At 52.1% G+C, this 18,866-nt stretch overlaps 1 protein-coding gene across 1 annotated transcript; it reads right to left on the bottom strand.

The window, feature by feature from the left end:
- Positions 1–3,027: 3,027 nt before the first annotated feature.
- Positions 3,028–17,190, bottom strand: SCN2B (sodium voltage-gated channel beta subunit 2). Its single transcript, XM_036862639.1, has 4 exons — positions 16,945–17,190; positions 8,187–8,353; positions 7,671–7,881; positions 3,028–6,981 (listed from the first exon to the last, which is right to left on the bottom strand). Exons 1-4 carry the CDS (start codon positions 17,012–17,014, stop codon positions 6,782–6,784), a joined length of 648 nt encoding a protein of 215 aa, XP_036718534.1. The 5' UTR covers positions 17,015–17,190; the 3' UTR covers positions 3,028–6,781.
- Between the last annotated feature and the right edge of the window lie 1,676 nt (positions 17,191–18,866).

Genomic DNA, 18,866 nt, shown 5'->3' with positions numbered 1-18,866 from the left:
ACCTCAGAGAATCTCAACCCTCTGCACAGCTCTGACTTCCATTGGATCAATATCTGCCTCTGTCCGCCAGCCCTAATATTTCACTCTGGGGCAGAATGGGTCAAGACGAATCCCTCTCCTTGTGGCCACAGCCCCACCCGCTGTATTAGCCATCAGCTGTGACACACACTTCCCCTCCAGGAGGAACACACCCCCTTCTTTTGCCCATTTGCCCACAGGAGGGTCTCAGTCTGTTGAGGCAAACAGTTCTAGTCCTTATGCCACCTGTTTACAGGGAATTTGTCGCAGTTGAGAAGCAGAGGCAGCTGCAGTTGGGATAAAAGTGACTTGGCCAAGGCTGTAAGGGACAGCCCCTCTCATGGACTCCAAAGTAGCCAAGCTGAGCACCCAGTGTCCACTTGCCCCCCCTTCCCAGCACCTTGTGGACTCTCAAAGTCATTATTGCCAGAGAAAAGGAGAAGCTGCTTTATAGGCTACCTACTCCCAACTCATCTACTCCCACCACCTCCCTCCCACTGTCTTTCTCCCTTTTCCAGACAGAGGCCTCCTCAGCCCTGCAGAGGAGTGGGGTCCTAGGCTAATCTGTTTTAGGACCAAATTTATGGGCCATGTCATGATGCCAGGATATAGTTCTAAGATGAGCTTCCTTCCCCATGGCCCTCTGGACTCTCAACATCTGGGTGGCCGGAGCCTGTCCTAAAAGGTGGTTGGCGCCCTGCACATCAGCATGGTAGCAGGCAGCCAGGAGTGATTAGAACCTGGCAGGCTTCAGGGTCAATTTGACCACGGCCATCCGAGAAGAGTGCCTGCAGAGTCCTGCCAGCATGGACCTTCTGAGCCCCTGAAGTGCCAAAGGAGGAGGGCAGGAGACCTCAGTGGGGACCCACGCTCCTGTGCACCCAGCTGCCCAACCCATATCCCACCAGGCACTGTCCCAGCTTCCTCTCACCTGAAGTTTTTTAGACACAACACCTGCAAGATGGGAGGGGGACAAGTGGCCTAAGACGGACCATATACAAACCAGCATGAGGAAAGGCACTCTACTGAGGTGTGGAATGGGACTTGGAATGGCGACTAAAACCAAGCTCTGTCATTAGCCTACTGTGTGACTTTGGGAGAATTTCTTTCCCTCTCTGAACCTCAGCTTTCAAAACTGTGCCCTTACAAGAAGCATGGGGGCCTCTTTTTGTTCAACTCAAGCCCACTGGGGAGGGGCAGGCAGGAGCCTGGGCTGGTGTGGGCTTCTGTGCCGAGCTATGCCGAGCGCTAGGCTCAGACTGGGTGTGGACTGTGGGAGGAACAGGCGGCCTGGATCCAGCCGGGAGATCCTGGATTGTCCTTGACTCATCATGTGGCCTTAAGCAAATCACTTCCCCGATCTGGTCCTCAGTTTCCCCTTCAGGATAATCAGGAGACTTGGCCAAGTAGTCTCCGGGATCCCTCCCGTCTCTGATGTTGTAAAGATCTACTCTTCCCCCTCCCCCGCTCCTTTTGGGCCTCAAAACCTGTCCTAGGGACTCTGAGAGGCTTCGCGTACAGACTACTATTCGGGGCAGCCGGCCATGGGCAGGCCGATGGCTGTGCCTGAGCCCTGCAGGGGCTCCGGCGGGAAGCAAAAGAGCGGTGGGAATGGAGAGGCACCAGCACCTCAGGTGGGGGACACAGGAAGCCGGTGAGCAATTCTGAGTTGCAGCGTGGGAGCTAGCCCTTCCCGCACACGGCAGCTCCTTCCTCAACCAGAACTACCTCACCAGGCCCCAAGCAGGCTGGGCCCCAAAACATCAGTTTAGGGGAGACACCTGAGCCAAACCCAGTCCTCCCAGAAGCCAGGCCCAGCTCCCAAGTATCCTCCAAGTGTTCTGGGGGAAAAGCCTTGGACTGAGTTAGATGCTGTGTCCACCCGGAAGGAACCAGTCAGAATCCCCAGCACCTGAGTCCACATCCCCTGCCTCAGTTTCCTATCTGTTAAGTAGGGAAGCATCCTCTCTGACATTCCATCCTTGGAAGGACTCAGGGGCTCCAAGGGCAGACATCCTTTTAAACCAAGGTACCTTTGGTTCTGTCAAATACCAGCCACCTCTGTTCAACGCTGCCACCTTCTATCTGGCTTCTTTCTCGGGTAGCAGCTGCCGGCATTAGGACTACGCATGTTAGGCTACTCCTAGAATATTCTAAAATGCATCTGACCACTAAACCACTGGCGAAGGTCTCTGGGTTACCAGGGAGCAGGCAGAAATGACAAAGAAACCATGAGAAAAGTAGAAACCAAGCACTTCAGCATTTCCTTGCATTCAGAAAGCTGAGGATTTTCTTATAGGGTGAGCCTCCTAGGCAAGGGTGTGTGGGTGTGTGTGTAAGAAAGAGAAAAATGCAAAGAGATGCAAAAACAGAAGGCAAGAGAGAAAAAGACTGGGCTGTCTGGGAGAGCAGAGCCCCTGGGCCAGGTGGTTGCCTTTGGTCCTGAATTGAGGGCCGGCCAATTCAGCAGCACGTAACTAGGATAGAGCAGTTCACAGATGCGACATGAGCGACCTGATTCTTCCCTGCAGCCACCCTCATCCGTGAAGTTGCATGAGGGCAGACTCTGCACCAGCTGTCAGCTATTTCTCTTGAGCCCAGAGCAGATGAAACAGATGTCTGCCTAGTCAGACACAGCTTAGAAACAGGGGGCAGGAAGGATGGCCCATCCAACCACGGAAAGAATAGACAACATCGGCATGACGGTTAGCCTTGGGGGCATAAAGGGTTGTCATCTTCCAGAAATAACCAAGAGCCCTCCAAGAAGTGGGTGTTTAGCCCCAGGGTGCTTTCAAGGTGGATGGAGTCCGCCAGGATTCTGGGAAGGCAATGAGGGAAAAAGAGGAAACATCTAACAAGAGGGGAGCAGAACGATCTCATCCTTGAAGGGGACCCAGCAGTGTCAATGGCATCACCAGGAAAGGAACAACAGGACTCCCTGTGACAATCCTGGCACCGCCTCAACTTGCCCCACTCTGCACCCCTGAAAAAAGTCACACTCAAGGGATGTTCAGGGGAGACCATCTGTTTATTGCAGCCAATAAATCCAAGCAATGAGACAAACTGCAACAGAAACTGTCTGCTCCCCAAAGCAGACACATCACAGCAGTTGGGTCACAGAGGACCATTTCAGTTTCTCTCCCCACCACCTCTTCCATTACCACATAGCACATAAATCCTAGAAAGTGCATAAGTAGTTGTGTTTTCCCCTCCAAGTGCACAAAGAGCAACAAGAACATTCCATAATTTGCCTTTGGTGAATCAACTCAAAACACTGAGAAATGATTGTTTCCCCCTCAACGTAACTTTCGGGGTGGATGTAGTGAGATGTTTTATATTTGTATATATAATATATCTCTACCTATATATAGACTATGTACAAACGCATCAGCAAGCTTCAATAAAGGAAGACATCAGCAAGAGGCACAGCAAGAGACACAGGCTGTCTATCCTTAAGACGTGTGTAGGAAGAAAAATTTCTCCATTCATCACCCGTTCTAATTGCACCAAGCCATTCCTATGGCCTGGGACTGTCTTTTGGACCTGGCCAGTATTTTCAATTGTCCATCTGCTTAACCTGACCTTGCAAATACTTACCAGCCCAACCTCACCAAGGAGACTCACAGGGAGAAATGTGGATCCAGCTTTTCCTTTTTATAAATTGGGAATAACTGTGATTAGTCCAGAGCTAGGGGGCAGATAGCTATTTCCAAAGCCAGTTCCAAGGCACCTCAAGGCATTTCAGTCCTGAAAAAATGTGCTTTGTTCTTATAAGCTAAATCCCATGGGTTGGCCAGCCCATCTCTCTTTACAGGGGCCCTTAATTAGGAGAAAGGGACAGATAGGGGGTTCCAAGAGAACAGGAGAGGCAGAGGCAGTTGAGAAAACCAGCAGACTGAACCCAGCAGAGCGCAGTGATGGGAACATGCAGCCAGAAGTAGGGCTTGAGCCCCACGGTGCAGGAAGAGGTATACACTAGAAAGCAGGGTGCTGTGGAAACATCTCACCAGTCTCCCACCTCTACTCACAGAAGCCCCATTTTGTTCCCAGCCTCATTGCCCTGGGGGAGGCAGCTCTATGAGGCCTCTGGAAGAGACTCTAAGAGGCTCGGGCAGAAAGTGCATATGAGGATGGGTACCTGAGACAAAGGTGGCTCCTGGCCCATCCCCATCTGCTTGGGCGCCTGAGGCCCCTGGAGAGGCGTTGCTCTCCCTAGGACCCTCTAGGTCAGGGCAGAGAAAGGAAGGAACCCAGAAGTCTTGGGCTTCTTTATAGAGAGTCAGGACTTCTTGGAATAAACCTAGGGAATCTTGCAAACAATTTCCCTAAATGTTATGAGTCCTGGAAAAAGAAAAGTTCCCAGCATCCACACAGATCCTCACTCATCCTGGAAGAGGAGAGCACTTAAGAAGTTGCCAAAAAGTGAAATCTGCAAGCTGCAGACATGTTATTACAACCACTCTTGGTCTCAGCTGGAACGAGGGTGCCCACTACCCATCTCTCCCCTCTCAGCTGGTTGGCTCCAAGGATGGGCAATGTCCACTCACCCCAGGCATCCTGGGGGCTTAGCCCACCCCCATTGGCAGTGTGTTGATTGGCAGTTAGGTACTGATGAGTTAGAATTTCCAGGTGAGCTGGACTCCTCCCACCCAGGAGCTCTCAGGCTGGTTGCCCACCCTCCACTCTGTGCCCACTCTTTCTGGCCTCTCACCCTCTTCCCTATTGTATCTTCCCTCTTTCCTTCCTTTCCTCCCTTCCCAGGGCCCAGATTCTGGAATCTCTTCCTTTTTCTCCTACTCCAGCCCTGGAAGCAGTGGCTGCAGAGGTGGAATTAGATGCACCAAAAAAAAATTCATCTTGGTCCCCACAGTGCTGATCTAGCAGTTCCCAGCTCTGTTATGGCTTTGTGTGCATCCCCAGTACCTGGCCCAGTGCCTGGCACATAGGAGATGCTCAATAAATGGATGTTGAATTGAAGGGAATTAAACTGAATCGCCCGTATGCTATTGCTCTCTCCCCAGAAAGGCCATGTGCTGGGCAGAGGCAGAGAGGGGTCCCAGAAGCTGTCAGAGTCCCATCTCTACCCCCTTTCCCCAGACTCCTGCCCTGGGCTCTGACCCCCTGAGCCCGGGGAAGGGCCTGAGCTCTGAGAAAGGCTGGGAAGTGCTGCAGAGGGTCAGCCTGGGGTGGGCGTGGGGCATTCCAGCAGCTCTGCCCTCCCACTCCCATCACTCCATCCCTGCCTCAGTCACAGCCTGGAGGGGCTGGGCTCCGGGGAGGTGAGCAGGGCTGGAGGAGCTCACCTCCCTCTCCTCATCTCCTTCATCTCTCTGTCTGCAGAGGCCCCTCCCACCAGGCAAAGTGTGGCTCTGTTCATCCAAACTGGAGACTGAGGAACCAGAGGAGAAGCAGGCCCCTCGGTTGTGAGTTTGAACCTCAGTCTCCCGGTCTGTAGTATGGGTGACTTGGCTAGCTGATCTCTGAGGATCTTCCAAGGCAGTGTCTCTCTGTCTCTCTCCCGCTCCTGAGGCTTGAGCAATTCCCTCTTCATGTGAGTAAAATGGCAGTGAAAGTTGGCTCCCCACAAATGCTACTTTCCTCCCCCCCAGAGAGAGCTGTCGGGGCAGGGGAGGGTGTGACATGGCTCCAGATGTGACATGGCCACAGGATCTCAGAGGCTACAAGGCTCCCCTCATGCTTCCCTCAGGGCCAGAAGCCAGATGAAACCCTGCTGAGGGTAACGGGGAAAGTCTGAACAGAAGCCCCAGCGAGGCCCCCGCTCTGCACACCTACTCCTCCGACGTGGCTCCCTCCCCCTCCCTCCTTACCTCCGCACCTCAGCTGCTCCTGGCCCAGGTGATGGTGGCCACCCTGGGGGAGAAGGCAGTCAACCTTGAACTCCATTTTACAACGGAGCCCCCAGCCCCTCGTCCCTCAGCTAACTTTGCAATTGTCTCCTGTTAGTGGGTAACTGCGGTGAAAAATGACCACCACCTGGAGAAACACGGCTCCCCGCCCCCCATGGCCTAGCTCAGCAGCCCTTTGGTACTTTTCTTGCCAAAAATCCCAAGGGCTTTGCAAGCCAACAGAAACCCAGAGGCTTCTGTGGTAGCAGCTATCGAAGGAGAAAGGTGAGAGCAGAGCTCCCTGGGCCAAGGCTTGTCTCCAGCTGCCTCCAGCTTCCTTCCCTTCAAGGCCCAGGGAACGCACGGTCATCCTTTCAACACACCCCCAAGTTATAGGAACCCATCACCACCCCCATGACAAGGCTGCCCAGGGCCAGGAGCAGCGCGGGGAGCAGAGGCATGCCACGCCCCAGGCCTTCTAGAGACAGCCAGCAGAGCCCCGTCCCACCTGCAGGTCCCCTCTGAAGCCGCCACCAGACCAGTCCACGCACTGGGCAGGCTGGACAGCTGGCCTCCTCCTCCTCCACTGCCCACCCTCCCCCTCTCTCTCTATGCCCCTCCCACAGGCCTCCTGCCTCTTCTCAGAGGCTGGCAGTTTTGGGCCCGCTTCTCCCTCCCCCCAGGGCCCACACATCCCAGACGCCAGGGCAGGTTTCTCGAATCAAAGAGAGGTGAGTCTCTCTTGGTGCAGGGTGGCAGATACGAAGGGAGGGGTTCAGGAGGTCCCAGGTCAGCCCTGGGGTCCTGGTTCCAGAGAAGCACACCAAGAGAGGGCAGGCGGGGGCACACTGTGCAGGGCAGAGAGTGGGAGGGAGACAGGACGCAAGGGAGGGGCTGCAGGGCCGGCCGCCCGCCCATTACTTGGTGCCATCATCCGCGTTGCCCTCTCCATCCGTCTTGCCCTCCTCCTCCGTCTTCAGGTCATCCGTGCTCAGTTTCTGCTCTTTTTTCCTCCTCACACACTTTACTACCATCAGCACCAAGATGACCACAGCCAGAAAGCCCCCGACGGAGGCGCCCACGATCACAGCCACAGTGGAATCCCGCTCAGGGGGCTCTGGAGAAGGAGAGGAAACAGACCCGCTGAGCCCTAGGGCTGGAAAAGGGAGCCTCGTCCACTGGCCCCTGCTCCCTGCAGTAGGTGTGGGGTGGTCCTGACTTTACTCTCCACTGTGGAAAGCACTCTAGTCAAAGCCAGAAATCAACACAGGCCATGGACCTCTAAGCGCCCCACCCACCCCATAATCCCAGGGCACCTAAAAGCCCCAGGGGAGGGCAATATAATGCAGTATCCAAGAGGATGGACTTTGAGGTCAAATGGACCCAATTTGAGTCCTGATTGTACTATTTATTAATTGTGTGACCTTAGGTACCTTACATAGCCTCAGTTTCCTCATCTGTAAAATGGGAATAATCATAGTACCTCCCTCATAGGGTTGTATGAGGATGAAGTGAGCTATTGCATCTGGAGAGTTTAGCCCTAGCTATAACTGAGACATAGCAAGTGTCCAATAAATGAAAGCTGCTCTTGGGATTCTTAGGATCGTGATCATGCTGGATAGCATCATCAGGACTCTCTGAGACATAGTCCTCAAGGACTGGAAGGAGTAAAACAGATGCCTTCCACCCAGCACATGCTGTTGCTCCCACCCCTCAGGAGGGCACAGCCTCTCCCAAGGAGCCCCAGCTAGTCCTGCTGGAGAGTAGCTGGGTGGGAACGGGCAGGGCCCCCCAGCAGCCCCTCACCTTCCATGAGGACTTGCAGATAGATCTTGCCGTGGCCGCGGTGGCGGTCGGGTGGGTTCATGATGTAGCAGTTGTAGGTGCCCTCATCCTCCAGCTGCACGTTTCTCAGTGTGACTGACACGTCATACTTGCTGGGGTTCCCTGAGAACTCCACGCGGTCTCGGAACCGCTCCAGCTTCAGGTTAATGATCTTCATGCGGAACTGGAGAAACTGGGGGGGCAGGAGGCGAGGGACAGGATAGGGGGCTGGATGAGCAAGGAGCTACAAGGACAGCAGGATGCCCCTCCTCCCATGCCCCCTTTCACCTGGAAGAGAGGCAGTCACCTCTAGATCTCTGCCACCCTCCCAGGGCCACCCAGGCACGACAGCACACCTCTGCCAATGCCCTCAGGAGCAGATAGCCCACCAGGGTATGCTAGGGTCCTGGTACAGTGCAGGGGCAGGTGGTGGGAAAGGGGAGCTTCACGCTGTGGGGCTCCTGCCTCCCCCACACCTGCCTCCATCTGAGAACTCACCATCTCCTCGGAGCAGTTACTACACTCCTGGTAAGTCCAGTTCAGGGAGAACTGTTTGTGGTTCACGGTGTAGCAGGAGTTGAAGGTGCAGGACAGGCGGGCATCAGAGCCATTGAGGACGTTGAGGGTGGTAGGTACTGTGACTTCCATGCTCCTCCCTGGTGGCACTGTGGACAAAGCCACAAGCTGGTGAGGATTCTGGCAGACAAGGCCAGGGAGGGGGCAAAAGCCTCTGCACCTGGTGGGGAGCGGAGCAGAGCTAGGACAGCAGGCTGGGTCCCTTATGGCTGAAATTAGGGGGCAGGGTGGAGTGGGGTGGGCAAAGCTCCTAAGCGGTAACTGATGTGGCCCTTGGGGTGGAGAGAGACCACATCGTCTGTCAAGCCAGGGACAGACAGATGGCCTCAAGCCTTCCCTCCACCTGGCTGTCCTGCCACAGGACATGTCCTGTGTGTCATGGCCACCTGATGGCTTGGACAAGGGGCTGCACAGTGCTGGCCTCAGTTTCCCCTTCTTCCCACCACTTTCAACCATCTCGGCTGAGCCAAAGCCCTTCCAGCTGAAGCTGCAGTGTCCCCTGGGGGCAGGCAGCCTTGAGGACAGATGCAGATTCAGAAGGCCTCGCTCTCTATACCGCAGGGCAGAGTCAAGCCGTATGCCCAGTCCGCCCGGCCCAGCCCCCTTCTCTTCCTCAGGCTCCTGGCAGGGACAGAAGATGAGCTACGGGAAGGAAGAGATGCCCCAGAAGAATAGGCACAATTCGAAGGGATCAACTGATGGGTCTACAAGGACAGGAGTCCCTTTTGGAAATGCCAGGCCTGGACACACCACGGCAAGGAGCTGACACAGGCTGCAGGGACAGCAGGGTGCAGAATCCTCTGGGGAGCACTGGACCTGGTCCAGGAGCCCTGGGTGTGTGGCCTGAGAAGGCCCAGCCCACTCTGACATTCCAAGCAGGGCAGAGGCTAGGGTGAGGGGAGTGAGCCAAAGCCCTCCCAGCTGAAGCTGCAGTGCCCATCCCACACCCCGCCCACAGAGGGGCAGAAAGCCTTGGGCACGAGATTTAAGGGGGTGCCCACCCTCAGGGTCGTGCAAACACCTCCTTAAATTTTGCACCCTGGGCACTGCACTCACCTCACCCTAGCCCTGGGCTGAATTCTAAACTTCTCTGCCAATATGGTCAAAGCCTCATCCCAAGAGATGAATATTCTTTATAAAGGAGAAGCAATAATGCTCAGTATCAATCATTCACTCATTTACCAAATATTTATAAATCACCTCCTGTGCCCCAGGCACTCAGTCTAGGCCCCAGGGATTATTGCTATGATGGAGGCAGGCAGAGGTACTGTAACATGGAGCTTATATTCTAGGGAGGGGGACAGACATTAACAGGGAAAAGAAATGATGTAACTTTAGGTATTGATTCACAGGCAAGGGCTGTAAAAAATAAAGCAAGGTGCAGGGTGTGTTTGACATCGGGTGCTCAGGGAAAGCTGCTCCGAGCGGTGCCCTGTAGGTGGCCCCCCCACTAAAGTGAAGGAGTGAGCCATTTGAAATTTTGAAGGAATCCAAGGCAGCAGAACATCAAGAGGAAAGTTCCAGCGGTTGGAATGAGCATCACACATCGGAACACAATCAGCAGAGTGATCAAGGGGGCAACTGGAGAGAGCTGAGGCCCCAGCGTTAGGCCAGGACCAGGACACTATTCTTCTGAGTGAAAGAAGCCACTAGGGGGCGGCAGGGGGGCAGCTAGGAGGCACGGAGACCCCATTAGACGTGGTTCAATCCCAGCTCTGCCTTCTATCGGCTGGGAGAACATGGGCAAGTTCCTCCATCTTCTGAGCCTCAGGCCCGTCCTCTGTAAAACATAGCTGATGATACCTACCTCCTGGGGTTATGGTAATAATTAAATAAGATAAAATATGTAAAGCAAAGGGTAGGGGAATTCCCTGGCGGTCCAGTGGTTAGGACTCGACACTTCCACTGCGGTGGCCCAGGGTTCAGTCCCTGATCGGGGAACTAAGATCCCGCAAGCTTCAAGGCACAGCCAAGAAAAAAAAAATACAAAATAAAAATAAGGCAAAGGGTAGCCTAAATTGTCCTCAGGTTCCGCCCCCTAAGCAGGAAGGGCTTCTGGGGCAGTCTCCCGGCAGGGGCACCTTGGAGCCTGACCCCTCAGGGCAACCCCTTGGAATTCCCCCGGATTGCACAGGGCTCGCGTTTTGCAAAAGATTTCGTTGTGCAAAGCTGCCCGGCCCCACCCCAGGGGCAGCAGCACTGCAGCCTGGAAGCAGGGATAGCGAAGTCCTTCCACTCAGCTCATCCCTTGGGATGAGTGGCCAGGGCCAGTAGGCAGGACTTAAGAACAGGAGATACTCTGAACTGCTGGCCAGGGAGGTCAGGACCCAGCCCTAGACAGAGGGACAAGCACACGGCCCCACCTGCAAGGCCAGGCTTCCAGGTGTGCTCAAGTGCTCAGCAGGGAAATAGGAACTGGAGAGGCTGAGCGGCACCCCCAGGGGAACAAAGCCCAGTTCCTATCTCCTCACTCTCACAGCGTTATGAAAGCACTGAGCACAGCGCCAGGCTAGGAGGAGGTGTGCTGAAAATGCCATCTCCGCCCCCGCTCTGCAGAGGCGGAGGTATCTTCAGGGAAGGAGCCCGGCAGGGCCGTGTCCTGAGCTTACCTCACATCCCAGGAACACCTTGCTTCCCTAGCACCTTCCCTGGGAAGGTTCGGCGACCTTCCCAGGGCACCTGAGCAAAAGGAGCCTCCAAGTGGCATTAGGAAGTAAGTCCCACACATCTGGCTGACCCACCCCTGCCTCTGTCCCGCCCCAGGCCACAACATCACTCCAGAGACAGAACTTGAACCCTACCAGGAGCTCCCTCCATCTTGAAGGAGCTAGCACGCTGCTGTGCGGGAGGGCAGGGCCCTGGGGAGTGAGGGGCCTTTTCTGGCCAGCAGGAGGGGGGCACACTGAGACGTGCAATCCGGGTCCTTCCCCGCATCCCTATGGCGCGGCCTGCAGGAGGCACCAGGCGGACACGTGTGCCCTCTAGCGGTCAGAGAGGTCAACCGTCAAGTCCCAACTGCAGAGAGAGGAACAGGAGCCACCAAAGCAGGGGGAACCTCGGGAATTGTAGATCCAGCTCCATCATCGTACCAACGAGGAAAGTGAGGCCTGAGAGAGACACACAGCAGGTAGGGACAAGCCGGGTCCCGAATCACGGTTCCTGGCTCCCAGTACGGCGCCCACTTCCGCCTGAGGTCTCCCAGGGTCCCAGCTCAGGGCAAGGGCCTTAGGCCTTTCACCAATCCAGGTCCTCATTAAAGATGAGGAAATCATCATGCAACGAGGACAGAGTTGTGAGCAAAATCCTGGGCTCCTGATGAACTCTGCTGCTTCAGGAAATTAGCCGAATCCACAGCTAGGGCCACAAAAGGGCTTCATAGTAACAACAAGGTGCTTACTGTGTGCCAGGCGCTGTTTACATACCCTACAGATATCACCTCATTTAATACAACAACCCTATTATCACCTCCACTTTCCAGGTGAGGAAATGGAGCACAAAGAAGTTAAATGAATAGCCCAGGTTCACAGCTGGTAAGTGACAAAGCTAGATTGGAACCCAGGCTGCCAGGCTGCCAGGCTCTAGACAGCAGCTTGAGGGGTGGAGGCTGGGTGAGGGGGTGATTTTTGTTCCAAGGGGTCGCAGGACTCAGTCCTCCTGCTGTCTACATGGCAGGTCCGGCCCCCATGTCAGCCCCTAGCCAGTCAGGCTGGCCAGAGGGGAATGGTCTTCTTTAAAGGAACCTCCATACAAGGGGGGCTCACAGTCTTCCTGGTTGTCCCATTTGGGACCAGGTCTGGAGCCTGAGTCTCTGATCTCCAACTCACAGAAAGGAAATGATTCAACAAGGGTACCGTAAGGATGTGGCTTTTGAGCTCAGTTCCAAAACTTTACCGGTGCCCAGGCCCCCTCACTCTCTCTAAGGCGTATCTGGGCACCTCAGGCCCCATGTCATATACTTTTCTAACTGGCCCGTCTTGCAGAGATCACAAAAATTTGCTCATCTCCTGTCAAACACTATTTCCTACAGAGACTAGAAGTTAATTCTCTTCACGCCTCTTTCCAACCCTACAGCAACCTATGAGGTAGGTTAATTTTCTTCTTGGTTAAAAAAAAAAAAACAGAGTTTGTCTAAGCAGAGAAATTAGTCCCCAACCTTCTGGAGCACACTGTGTCCCAGGGCAGCCCCTGCCTCCCAGGTGACTGTGACACGCAGCCCAACTCCTGGGCTGCCTTACCATTCAGACCCACCGCCTCAGGTCTCCCTCCCAGGCCAGGCCACCCCCATGCAGCCAGGAGAGCACCTGTCCTTGTCACCCCTCACCCCCAATCGCCATTGGCTCCCTGCTGCTTTCAGGATCTCGTCCAGGCTCCTGGGCTTCTGAGCCCTTTGCCATCTGGGACCATCCAGCACCCCAGCCTCATTTCCTGTCCTGCTCCCAACCCTTAACGCTTCCTCCACTCCAGTGACCCTGGAGTTCTTACTTTTCTGAAAACGCCGCCTTCTCCCACTCCTCCATGCCTTTGCAAGTGTTTTTGCTGCAGGTTGGGAAGCTCATTCACCCTGCTGCCCCTGAGCCCTCTTGCTTACCCCGCAGATCCCAGCTAACAAGGCATCGCCCCCGTGGCAGCTTCTCCAGTGCCCGTGCCCTCTCCCCAGACCGGGAGGTTTCTGTCACTTCCAGACCGGGAGGCAGAATGGCATAGTGGCCAAAACCAGCGCTCTAGCACCGTGGTCTGATCTTACGAAAGATGGTTCACCTCCCAGCACCTCAGTTTCCTCATCTGTAAAATGGGAGACAACAATAGGCCCTACCTCCTGGGGCTGTTGTGAGGATTGAATACTAAAACATAAAGCTCACAGCAGTGCCTGGCACATGGTCAGCCCCCACCAAAGGTTAGCTGCTAACATGGGATGCTGCATTACTATTTTTTGTTTATGTTCCCTAGTCCCTCGGGAGACTCTGGGGAGCTGATTCTTATTTATCTTGGCATCCCTGGACCCAGAACAGCATGTGACACACAGTGGGCACTCGATAAAAGTCTATAGAGGGAAGGGAAGGCGTTTTCCCCTGTGTGTCCGTGGGCAGTGGGCCTGAGTGGGGACCAGACTCCACTTTCTAAGCCTCGCCTAACATAACCCAGACTTTGGTAACCAGGCCAGTGACCGTGGAGCCAAGAGTTTTGAGAAAAACTCTAAGGAAAACCAATCATTTGGATTGCTTCTAACTGAAAACTAGTCTCATGTGCTTCTGTCGTGTGTACAGCAGGTTGGCCAGCTGTCCCCTGTCCCTTTGTCAGCTCTGTAGTCATCCTCACAAACCCAGGCCCTGTCTCAGCCCCCTCCCTTGTCACTTGTGACATCCATCCATCTTGGGGACTGATGCTGCTACAACCACCAAGGTTCCATTGTCCACTTGAGCCCTCGGCCTTGGAGTACCAGGGCATGCCTCATCACAGCACCAATCAAGTTCAAGTTCAAGGTCCCTACTCCTGCACCCTCCCCCCATCCAGGTTTGCAGAGGCTTTAGCTTCCTCCCACCACTGCCTCACAGCCCCCATGCCCTAGATTCCATCTTCCTCTAAGCAACACCCTTGTCCTGGTCCCCGAGCCCCCTTGCTTTCTTCACTTAGATAAGGCTCTCCCTCCTGCAGGAAGCTCTCCCTAACTCCCCAAAGAGGTTGTCTGTCCTCCATCCTCATTTCCTTGCACACTGGTCACTCACCCAACTCCCCTCTTTTTGCCTCTACTTAAGATTCTTTGATCCAAATTATTGTTACTATAGCAGCATCATTTCTTAAATATTGGGGGCAGTAGAATTCAGTGGTTAAGAATGGAGTGAAGCAAAAATAAACTCAAAATGGATTAAAGACCTAAATGTAAAGCCAGACACTATAAAACTCTTAGAGCAAAACATAGGCAGAACACTCTATGACATAAATCACAGCAAGATCCTTTTTGACCCACCTCCTAGAGAAATGGAAATAAAAACAAAAATAAACAAATGGGACCTAATGAAACTTCAAAGCTTTTGCACAGCAAAGGAAAACATAAACAAGAAGAAAAGACAACCCTCAGAGTGGGAGAAAATATTTGCAAATGAAGCAACTGACAAAGGATTATCTCCAAAATATACAAGCAGCTCATGCAGCTCAATAGCAAAAAAACAAACAACCCAATCCAAAAATGGGCAGAAGACCTAAATAGACATTTCTCCAAAGAAGATATACAGATTGCCAACAAACACATGAAAGAATGCTCAACATCACTAATCATTAGAGAAATGCAAATCAAAGCTACAATGAGGTATCACCTCACACCAGTCAGAATGGCCATCACCAAAAAATCTGCAAATAATAAATGCTGGAGAGGGTGTGGAGAAAAGAGAACTCTCTTGCACTGTTGGTGGGAATGTAAATTGATACAGCCACTATGGAGAACAGTATGGAGGTTCCTTAAAAAACTAAAAATAGAACTACCATACGACCCAGCAATCCCATTACTGGGCATATACCCTGAGAAAACCATAATTCAAAAAGAGTCATGTACCACAATGTTCATTGTAGCTCTATTTACAATAGCCAGGACATGGAAGCAACCTAAGGGTCCATCGACAGATGAATGGATAAAGAAGATGTGGCACATATATACAATGGAATATTACTCAGCCATAAAAAGAAAAGAAATAGTTATTTGTAGTGAGGTGGATGGACCTAGAGTTTGTCTTACAGAGTGAAGTAAGTCAGAAAGAGAAAATCAAATACCGTATGCTAACACATATATATGGAATCTAAAAAAAAAAAAAAAAATGGTTCTGAAGAACCTAGGGCCAGGACAGGAATAAAGATGCAGACATAGGGAATGGACTTGAGGACACGGAGCAGGGGAAGGGTAAGCTGGGACAAAGTGAGAGAGTGGCATGGACATATATACACTACCAAATGTACAATAGATAGCTAGTGGGAAGCAGCCACATGGAACAGGGAGGTCAGCTCGGTGCTTTGTGACCACCTAGAGGGGTGGGATAGGGAGGATGAGAGGGAGAAGCAAGAGGGAGGGGATATGGGGATATATGTATATGTATAGCTGATTCACTTTGTAATACAGCAGAAACTAACACAGCATTGTAAAGCAATTATACTCCAATAAAGATGTTAAAAAAAAAAAAAGAATGGGGTGAAGTCAGACAACCAGGGGTTCAAATCTCAGCTCCCCTTAAACTACTGTGACCTTATTGGGCAAGTTACTTAACGTCTCTGTGCCTGTTTCCTCATCTGTAACTTGAGGATCATAACGTATCTGCCCCATACGGTTACCAATTGCCGTGAGGACTAAACAAGATACACAGCGCGTGGGCACGTGAAAAGAGTTCATAAAGGCTAGCTATTATTGAGCACTTGCTATGTGCCAGACTCACAAAAAACCCAGACAGTAGGTATTCTCCAGTTCACCCAGGAAAGAACTGAAGCTCAGAGGGGAGTAACTTGCCGATAGTATGAAGTAAATGACAAAGGTGGCTTTAAACCCAGATCGAGTCCAAGGCTCATGCTGTCTCTACTGCCTGTGCTTCCCTAATGCTCCTGCTCTGTTGTTAATATGTTCAGTAACTCAGCAAAGCTCATAGGCCTTATCGTGTTAGCTGTCAGGGGCCCTGGGCTGTCTCTAGCACTCCTGCCCAATATCCAGCACAGCATGCCAGAGAAGGAGAGAAAAAGAGGGAGAGAAGGAGTGAGAGAGAGACTTTGGGATGGGGAGTATTCCCACTGACAGCCGTTGGACTGGATTCTCAATTGCTATGCCAGCAATAAGTAAGTTTAAGAGCAAGAAGGAAACTACCTATAAAGCAGGCTTGCAAGTGACTCCCTAGCCCACCTACCCACCAGGAAGTCCATGAGTGGCCATGTATGAAATTAGCATTTGGATCTCTTGACAGTCTGCAAGGTGGAGCTGGACAGTTCAGAGACATGATCCAAAGGGCCACAACCACACTCATGTGTTCCTTTTCTTTCTTTTTTTTTTTTCTGATCCCTTCACCTGACCCCTCCTCCACTCCATCTGGCCCAAGCCAGAGAGCTTCTCCATCAGTGCCTGCTTCAGCCGTTCTCTTCCCAATGCAGAGATCATTCCTCAAGCCTGCTTCCCACCTACGCCTCCACACACTGCAACAAATCGGTGGTACAGATTTCCAGGAAGCCAGACCCAGACTCAACTTTCTGCCCCCATACTCCCCCATACACTCTTTTCTGATATCCTAAATCCACCAGATTCCAAAGATCAACGTTCACAGAAGAAGCCCCTTAAGGGAGCATTAAGTCCCAGGAGATTTGTAGCAGCTAAAAGAAAAAATCCATGAAGAGGCTCTGCACATCAGCCTACCCTCCGCCCCCAGCCCCCCCACATACGTCCATTTCAGGGAAATCCAAAGAAAAATCACCTCCCTTGACAACTGACACCTCTAAGGAACACTCAGATCCCCTGACCCAACATTTCTGCGACCAAGCCGTCCCAGCGTTATGCAGTCCCCAGCCACGTCTCCCCCCATCCCCGTGCCTCCCTTCCCAAGGACAACGCCGAAGGGAGGCTCAAGCGATGTCTTCTTTCCTGCCCCCGGCCCCCATCCTCCTCCTGTTGCGGCTGCACTTCTGGACCCTCAGGAGCATGCAGATGTGCAGTCTAACTTACCCAAAGAGAAAAAGAGACTGAGCCCCGTGAGACTGAAGGCAGGGCGAGGTAGCCAGGCATCTTTGTGCATTTTCAGAGACTGAGATGTTAGTCGGGTGGGATAGGGGAGAGGGTGATTTGAGGGGCCGAGGGCTACAGGGGAGGAATGGTTAGATGCTAAAAGAAAAATGCACGGATGTACTTCAAAGACACATACAACATTAAGGAAGCTTTATTTCCATCTCTCTAATATGGCCGGCTTGTATGTTGCTGCTAAAAAGAGAGAGGGAGTGTGGAAGGGAGAGAGAGAAAAGTGGATGGAGTAAATTTTGTGGTTGGTGGATTTCGAAAAGCAGGTGGGAGGGCATAAAAAATCTGTCTGCAAAGAGCAAAGTTCCTCGGAAATTTTTACCCTCCAAAACCAGTACTAAAACGTGGCCTGCCTTTCTTCTTCACTTGGTTGATTGTTGGAGTTGGAAAGTTGTTTGAGGAACCCATTTATTTCAAAGCTGCTGTGAGGGGTGAATTCTTTTTGTCATTTAAAAACACCCAAAAAAGGAGATGCTAATTTTTGTTTCGTTTGAAAAGGGTTCAGGGAAGTGAGTTGGGAGACTTTCAGGAAGTAAGAACTTCCTCATTTTTCTAGCATTTCCACTGAAAACAGAACAGCAGGTTGGTGTAAAAATACCTAAGAGCTCTTAAAATCATTTGTAACATGAACTTTTGGGGAATCCTGATTCAATCAAATCAACAGTAAAAAGACATTGTTGAGATAATTGGGAAGAAAATAAATATGGACTGGGTGTTAGATTATATTAATGAATAATTCTTGATTGGGGGGGGCGTTAAAAATTTTTTGTGGTTGGGACTTCCCTGGCCATCCAGTGGTTAAGACTCCGTGCTTCCACTGAGGGGGGCGCGAGTTCGATCCCTGGTCGGGGAACTATTATCCCGCATGCCCCATGGTATGGCCAAAAAAAAAAAAAAAAAAAATTTGTGGTTATGTTCTTTAACATCTTTATCTATTATACACACTGGAGTGCTTATAGGTGAAATGATACGATGGTTGAAATTTGCTTTAAAATATTCCAAGAAAAATAGTGGGGGGGAGGTAGGTGACACAAGACCAGATGTTGAAACTAGTTGTTTCAACAGATGTTGAAAAAGGGAGAAAACAATAGGCTAGTATCACAAGTAGGAGAACTTGGGGTGGAGTACCCACGTGGCCCTAAGCAGATAAGGTGACCCCCACTCCTCTGGGGAGACATTTGAGGAGAACACAGGTTCTCACGCAGCCACTACACACGCTTGCGATGGGCCACTGATGCACCAAGGAGAGAGCCACCCACATCTTAGAGCATTAACTCTGTGCCAAGTCTTTAAAAGTCTGTACTTAATTGTAAGCCTGGAAGAGGTGATTTCTTCTCTTTTTCTTTTTAATTGCAATGAGGAAACAGAGGCCGACAGGACCTAACCCACTCAAGTTACCTAGGATAGTTAAGGGCAGGGCAGAGTCAGAGCCAGGACTCAAGCTGAGGTCTGTGTGAGACACTGGCTATGTCCAGTATTCCACATCGCCTGTTGCCAAGGGGAGGAGACACGACACCTTCCCTTGGGTTGTTTAGAGACACAGGGAAGAGAAGACTGGACTAGACGAAGCAAGGGCCTCTGCGTGTGTGTGTGTGTGTGTGTGTGTGTGTGTGTATAAAAGAAGGTGCTAAGAGGCAGGGCATGGAGGAACCAAATGAGAGGCCAGCACAGTGCTTGGTTCAAAGCAGACACTCAATAAACAGGTGCTGCATAGCTGCACGGGGACACCCTGAATGAATGAATGAATGAATGAATGAATTTGGAGAGGAGTGGGACATCGTCCACATCATCGTGAAGGCAGTAAAATCTAGCTGAGGCCGCTGAAGCTGTCCTAGGCTGGAGAGGAGTGGAGT

The sequence above is a fragment of the Balaenoptera musculus genome, chromosome 8 (genome assembly GCF_009873245.2).
Source record: "Balaenoptera musculus isolate JJ_BM4_2016_0621 chromosome 8, mBalMus1.pri.v3, whole genome shotgun sequence".
NCBI classification, from domain to species: domain Eukaryota; kingdom Metazoa; phylum Chordata; class Mammalia; order Artiodactyla; family Balaenopteridae; genus Balaenoptera; species Balaenoptera musculus.
The sequence above is the reverse complement of the archived record's forward strand: the minus strand, read 5'-3'. Positions and strand labels throughout refer to the sequence as shown.

Excerpts from the sequence above, each read along its gene's own strand:
- SCN2B (XM_036862639.1), bottom strand. The coding sequence starts at position 17,014 with ATGCACAAAGATGCCTGGCTACCTCGCCCTGCCTTCAGTCTCACGGGG. Across the intron at positions 8,354-16,944 it reads CAGTCTCTTTTTCTCTTTGG|TGCCACCAGGGAGGAGCATG; the intron begins GTAAGTTAGACT and ends CTTTGTCCACAG. Across the intron at positions 7,882-8,186 it reads GTAACTGCTCCGAGGAGATG|TTTCTCCAGTTCCGCATGAA; the intron begins GTGAGTTCTCAG and ends CTGCCCCCCCAG.